General features: G+C 36.4%; 1 protein-coding gene across 1 annotated transcript; it reads left to right on the forward strand.

Annotated features, from left to right (window-relative positions):
* Window positions 1–2,273: 2,273 nt before the first annotated feature.
* On the forward strand, window positions 2,274–5,893 carry LOC135202780 (low-density lipoprotein receptor-related protein 5-like). Its single transcript, XM_064232241.1, has 4 exons — window positions 2,274–2,390; window positions 3,826–3,976; window positions 5,177–5,328; window positions 5,733–5,893. Exons 1-4 carry the CDS (start codon window positions 2,333–2,335, stop codon window positions 5,891–5,893), a joined length of 522 nt encoding a protein of 173 aa, XP_064088311.1. The 5' UTR covers window positions 2,274–2,332.
* The last annotated feature ends 1,503 nt before the right edge of the window (window positions 5,894–7,396 follow it).

Consider the following 7,396-nt stretch of genomic DNA (forward strand, 5'->3'; position numbering starts at 1 on the left):
CACGGCCTATATTTCCACCGAGTAGTACTAGATGTGGGAGCGGGTGGCTTAAACTTTAGGAAAAAGCGGGAAAACCGACCTATTTCTTTCACTCACAGAAGTAAAAGGAAGTGATGAGAAAAACGTCGTTATCTCGTGTTGTTATCGTGTGACGTCATTGGGACAGCAAACTCTGGAGAGGGCGAGACTAAAGGATCTGATAAAGTTGGTCGGGCGCGAAATGTTCTCGGAAATGGCGCCTCTCCCAAACGACACCTATGCAGATAAGGCACAGGTGCAATTACATATTCTCGGTAATCATATATCACTAATTCAGGTCACCTTCTGGTCAATAGTGCAAGATTAGACTGACTGACGTAGATCCTCGTGTCATGATATTTGTGTAAATATAAATGCAATCCGCAGATCCGCCTTCTCAAGTAATTAATACTACTTGCCACTCCCAGTTTTTCGAGAAGTGTCAAACAAAACATGGAGTGTGCCTAAGACATTGACAGAAACCTACTCTCAAACTGCAGATTGCATAGCTGAAACAAGTGGCAATAATTCAAATGAATGAGAGAAACTTATCTCTCGCTGAATTAGTCAAATTATAGCTTAGGTTCTTTTGAAATTAGTAAGGGGGAATTAAGTTACCGATAAATTTTAAAGATCGGTTAATTTTGATTAAAAAAAAGGATTTGCTAACATACTAGTACTATTGGACTTGATTGACAGTGATTGCAGCGTCCCTTCGGCCTCTAGTTGCAACCCCTCTCATTCCTTTAACTGTACCCCCATTTAAATTTCTTCCATCTTACTTTCCTCCCTCTGACTTTTTCAGATTAGGCCTAACTGCTCTAGAATTCAAACCGAGTGTCATTCGAACAGGAGCCAGTTAGATACACATTTTACTTTAGGCACTTCTGGTGAGCCTACTTTCAGTGATGGCCAGGGGACCTGACCTCTACAGAGAATGACAGTGGGTAATCTAAATACATTTTATAGTACTTTGTTGAATTAAAAGGCAAAAATATTACGCTAAATAAAGAAAATGAAAGAGTTCAGTGGTCGAACACCGACTTTGTAATCAAATGGTTTTGGGAATAGACTCACTGCAATAAAACTTACTTTCATACTATATGAATGTACTAAGCGGCCACAATGTAAAATTCTTGACTTCCAGATCATGCGGTTTTGGTAAATTTTATACATTTATTCAGTAGGGTGGCAAAAAAATACATTTTTTTTCTAGAGACATTGTTAGTTTAACATTCAGTCATAGTACATGGTTTTCTTAGGGATTCAGCGGCAGAAAACTGACTTTCAAAGAGCTGTATAAATGGTTTTAGTAAAAGTAATGAGTGGTAGAACACTAACTACTTGATTACATCATCTGGTACTGGGCTTAGTGGCAGAACTTAGAGCAATGACTGTTAGATCCTTTGGTTATTGAAAGTACTTATTGTGTAACTTCCAACATGGCTGACTGATTTCAAGCCTTCTTAGACTTGCAGCTTTTCGAAAGAAAAGTTTCTCCTCTTACAAAAAAAAGGGGGTTTTGGGGAAACCAAAAGCAGGGAGAGAGTTTCAAAGATGACAGTTTAAACAGAGAAGAAATATACTAAAAGTTGAGAAAACAGAGGAACACAGAGAATTCTACATTCTAAAATTGCCATTCACCATTCCCTATTTCCGTTCGCTTCATTGGCCACCTGTTTGGGTTTGGATATGAGGCTGTCAACCTCATCCCAAAAATCAATGCTTAGGAGTAGGAACTTACAACCTATCTTAGTCTGAGAAAAGTGTTACACTGAGACGTGCCAAACAAAAAAGTGGATCCTCAGGGAAAGAGTAACTGACTTTTTTTCCAGTTTTCGACAAACATTTGCCTCCTCTTAGTTGTTAAAATGCATTACGATCAACGTAGAAAGAATCGAGAAATAGGTAGTGCAAAAAGTCTTCTGGCGAAATAAATGTATCTTAAGAAGATTTCACAATTCAGACAAATAAATTATCATGTTTAGGTACTAGAAAATCTGTGAAAACCATTGGAATATTTCTGTGGCGTTGTGTAAATCGTGAAACTTTTCAAGATGTCAACCGTATTCAGATTCACATTCATCCATTAGCTAGATCTAGTTCTATCCATCAGCCAATCAAAGTGTACATGAGTATCCATATTATATTAATAAATAAACTAATTTCTAAGCTTATTTATTGAGCAATCAGTCATTTAAATGTGCAAAAATCGAAGGATACTAGTCGATTTTTTCTTTAATTATGCGTTACTATTATAAAATAACGATGGAACGAGAGTCTAAATGTAAACAATAACAATAATGACGAGAAAATGGCTTCCCATATTTTGACAAGAGTTTTGTCATTATTCGTATGTCTGAGCGTTATTGGTGAGTGCTATACCGTACTTATGGTGTCTGTTATGTCACTTTATCGATCTGAAATGCTAATTAATGGTCACTGTGTAATTAGCCCAGGGCATAGACCGTATTCACGTTACCCTACGATGCCCTAGGAAAATGTCGATAGGGTGTTGATACCCGAGGCAGATTCTGTAATGAATATAGGTATTCAGTAATTACGATTTATATTCGAAATAGATAATATGTATTTATACTTAGATAACCATGACCTAACCGATCTTAGGTTGCCAAGGGGTTGCTAGGCCGTGGGTTCGGTGGAGAGAACCCCTCCTAACCTAATGTACCCACCTAGCAGTATCCTATGAATCAATTAGCGAAATCCATCCACAGGAATGCTTTCCAATGTTACTATCCATATCCTAACTCCCACGTAGGGTGCAGGATCCTATTTAGGATCAAACGGCAATTTGCTCCCACACATACTGTGGTTAACCTGTTTATTGTCTTTGTTCTTGCTCCCAAAACTTATCCTGACCCTAAGATTGTAGACAGTGACTCTGAGACTTAGGTTTCCTTCTGTCCCTTATTTGAAGATTTGGATCTGGAGTAGTATGCAGAACGACAGGACTAGCTACCTCCAAACAGAAGCCAAGTCCAATGTCTCTGATGTTTAGTGTTAATTGAGTGTTCCTCAACCCCTTGTTTCACACTTGACATGTATGGGTAGGCTGTCTGGGCTATCTTGTTATTGGGATTGCTATAATTTGTGTAGCCATCAGTTTTTTTTTAGCTTTAAGTAATACCGGGCAAAATATAGCTGGGTATATCAAGTGTTGCATAGGATAAACAACCGATTAGACTAGCTGCGGCCCCCTTAACTGTGTTTTGACCCACCTTCAGAAAAAGCACTTTAACACGTCCTGACACCGGAGATGGGCACCAGTCACGAGTCGTAGGTCGTGGGAGCAACGCCTCAAGACATGGGACTCATGACTGGTGCCCATCTCTGGTGTCAGGACGTGTTAAAGTTCATTTTCTGAAGGTGGGTCCGAACATGGTTAAGGGGGCTGCAGCTAGTCCACTCTGTTGTTTACCCTAGATATGAAAAATATAATAAGTGTGTAATGAAAGGTATGATAATTTTTTCTGTTTTTCTTAATAAATTTATGTGGATATTAATTCCAAAAGTTATTACACATGATGTCTTAGAATTTCATTACTAAATACATGTGCTAAGCTATGCTGGTTAAAGTTAGGATTTTACAGCTGAAGAAGAGGCTGTAAGAATATTGTTACATTTCTTAGTGCTGTAAAAATCATGCTGTTTCAAGGAAGGTACTTTTTGTGATGTACTCAATTACTGAAGCTGACCAATTTTTGATTTGTAAAGCTCATTATGTGTTATTGTTTCACTTAAAAGAGTAATAGTTGTGAAGACTATCGCTTTCTTTCTTCCTCAAAGGATCATCACTGAATCTACAAGTGAAAATTGATCCAAGCGCAAACAGACTTCAGAAATATGTTGGGGATAACCTCACCCTCACCTGTGCAGCTAAGCATCGGCAACAGGAACTTGCCAAACTACAGATGAGTTGGGTCCTACCAACAAATGGGTAAGTTGTGTTCCTTAGTTTTAATCCCTTTTTCATTACAAGTGAAATACACTTATTGTAGCATTAGAAACTTGACAAATAGCCAGATTTTCATATTAAAAGATGTTCAAAAGAGCCAAATTTTATATAAATCTCAACAAACCATCTAAAGATAGTGCTATCATTTTACTGTGAGAAATAGCAAAAAATGAGTACCTAGCAAAATCTGGAGCCATGAGATTTAGATAAAATTAAAAAAATTTATTTTTCATACTTAATTGCCTGCTACTTTTAGAATGATAAATATATGTTAAAAACTTATACATTATCTCAGTACAGAGATAGTGATATCATTAACTTTTAACCTTTCTTTGCCCTCTTGTGTATGGTAACACTGTTTGGATTGTAACTAAGTGGCCATCATTTGACTCTATGTGCTCTCTGTTCTCAGTTTGTAGCCATCACCTCATGCCTTTGAATTTATAGCTACTGTGAGTAGCTCAGTTTATTTCACCTTGAAAAGATAAAATGTCCATTATCTCAAAATTTTGTTACATTTAACTTCATGGAGATACACTATCCCAAAAAATGAATTGCATTAGGGTTACTGTGGGGTGAGATTATCCATGGCTTTATTCCTGATAGAAATCAGTTTTGGGTCGCCCATTTTAACTTTGACCTGATATTGGTGTAGAGAGGACGTAAAAACTGCAGTTCTATTAGTTATCAACACGTACTTGATACTGATTACTATAGGCAGTAGAAGTGATGAAAATGTTACCATACTATATTGGGAAAAGATGGTAACTGATGCTGATATGGTGAGGGCACTGAAGATAGATGACAGGAAATGAGGTTTGCATGGATGCCCAAAACATTGAAAAAACAAGTTCTTTATTTTCTAATAGACTGAATTTTAATTTAAATGACATTTCTTGCTTCCCCTACTCCACAGATAGAACTTTACCCAGGTGAAGAACTCTTGTAATGGGCTGTTGTTCATTCAGATTTGGTGCTTATGCATGGTCATATTTTTTTAATAACTGAAAAATTGAGATGTCATTTTATAGGTATTGCACTCTTTGAGTTTGGGATAGCTACTTTGCAGAACCTTAGCATGTTAATATTGAAGTCAAATATTAGTTTCTTTGATTGGAATTATTCAATAGAAGACTTTACAACTTTAAAATGATTGTAACTCTTCTTGAAAATTTCTTACAGAGTTTCACGTGTAATTATAAACGAAACTGTAGGGATGGTCAGAGTAACTGTCAAAGACTTGGAAGAAACTGATGCTGGCAACTACACTTGCGATGTCAGTGGAGAAGTAGACCATCCTGTTAAGTCATCAATCTATGTTGAGGTCTTGCCACGTAAGTATTATACTAACTTACATTGACTGCACAGCCACAATAATTTTTTATTCTGGAAGCTATATGTATCCTCTTAAATGTTCATTATATTTCTTTAAAAAATATAAGGTAGGGATAATATAGGCAGAATTTCTTTATAGCTTTGCAGTCAAGTGCCTATGAAATTCCTAAGATAAATTATACAAACTGTATAGTGCTCTGGTTTACTTTAAGATGTATACCATCTATGGTATTACTTTTGCAGGACTCAAGGGAAATAAAGTTGATTGCATATTAGCTTGTCTCTTCAGTTTCTTATATCCTGTAAATTTAGTTTAAAAACTGACATTGCCAGTTGAATTATTAAATCTAATACAATGGGTTTAATATGTATTTTTTGTTATACACTCATTAATTCATTTCAGGGGGCCAAGTATCCTTATGCTCATCAGGTTCTTTCTACTGTAGAACTGGACATTGCATTCCCAGTCGATATGAGTGTGATGGTCTTCCAGATTGTCCTGATGGCTCAGATGAAAGTCGAATGCACTGTGGTAAGTTGCAAAGTGGGCACTGTATTACATAGCATATCTTTTAAGAGACAAGATGTTTCTGAAGGTGAGAATTAATTGCAGGCCATTTCGCTTGTGCATCCATCCTATCATATAAAACTTTGAATTTAGGAAATATTTTGTCAAGTGTTCATAATATTGTACTGAACCTTTGTTTTATACATATAAGTAACTTATTCACTACAGTGAACCCCCACATATCCACGCACTCCGGATTCGCAGACTCTCATATTCGTGGATTTCTATCTGGGACATTAACCGTCATTATTCGTGGAAAATTTGCCCATTCATGGTATTTTTCTATGAGAAATACCCATAATTTTCTTTTTTTGTCAATTTCATCATTAAATGCACTTTTTTGATAAAACTATTAAAGATTTTAGATATGAGCAAGGGGTTCTGGGATGCATACCCCACGAATACAGGGGGGAACACTGTAATTACATTGCTGAATTAAACTCACTCAACAGCTAAAAATTTGAAATTCTTGGAACTAACAACCAAACGAGAAACAACTTTTTTGCTAAGTACAACGGAATTGGATAACAACAACATTCGTTTGTCTAGTATGTCAACTATCGTACGATAGTAAACAATTACTGTAGTTATGTTATAAATGACATTCTGTAGAATAAGACTGATATATTTTTATGTAATAACTTTATTTGCTATAGATCAAAGATCAGCAAGGGAATATACTGTTACATTTTTAAAAGAATCATGGAAAAGATGCATATTCATTTTGTTTGTATTTGATAATCATATGTAGCCTGACTGCTCAATTATGGCGACGTTGGAGCAAATCTGATCCTCATTTCGTGCCCTTTTTTTCTCTCTCATTTCTTTTCTTATTTTTACTGAATGATCATAGTCAGAATGCATTGAACCTCCAGAATTGGCTTATATTAATAATTACTATTTTCATACAATCAACTTACCTGTCAGATATATACATAGCTAAGACTCCGTCGTCCCCGACAGAAATTCAAATTTCGCGGCACACGCTGCAGGTAGGTCAGGTGATCTACCGTCCTGCCCTGGGTGGCAGGATTAGGAACCATTCCCGTTTTCTATCATATTTTCTCTGTCGCTTGGAATGTAAACAACGTTTGCAGTTCCTCCTGACTTGATTTTTGGATTTCATCGCCATCGATCTCCTGGGCTATCTTTTGCAGGGAAGTACTGGGTCTTTGGTTTAGCATACGCATATTAATTTGTTTTAATAACTTTGGCTTCGAAAATTTCGAAGAATTGTTTACGTGTAACTACCGAACTTTTCGGTAGACACTCACATAGTTTGCAAAAGGAAAATTTTAATATTTATTCATTAATAATGTATAGTAAATGTTAAAATTGATTGAGGAAGTTTAAGCTAACTTCCTTCTTGAGGAAGTCAGAATAAATAGAATTAGTTTCGCTTCCTTTAGAAGTTTTTATCCCCCTCATTTTGGGACCACCTTGACGTGGTGAGGGGGCTCTCGAACCTCAGGAATCTCTTCCCAGGTTCGAACCCAAGA

Source organism: Macrobrachium nipponense, chromosome 33 (genome assembly GCF_015104395.2).
Source record: "Macrobrachium nipponense isolate FS-2020 chromosome 33, ASM1510439v2, whole genome shotgun sequence".
NCBI lineage: Eukaryota > Metazoa > Arthropoda > Malacostraca > Decapoda > Palaemonidae > Macrobrachium > Macrobrachium nipponense.

Excerpts from the sequence above, each read along its gene's own strand:
- LOC135202780 (XM_064232241.1), top strand. The coding sequence starts at position 2,333 with ATGGCTTCCCATATTTTGACAAGAGTTTTGTCATTATTCGTATGTCTG. Across the intron at positions 2,391-3,825 it reads CGTATGTCTGAGCGTTATTG|GATCATCACTGAATCTACAA; the intron begins GTGAGTGCTATA and ends TCTTCCTCAAAG. Across the intron at positions 5,329-5,732 it reads CTATGTTGAGGTCTTGCCAC|GGGGCCAAGTATCCTTATGC; the intron begins GTAAGTATTATA and ends AATTCATTTCAG.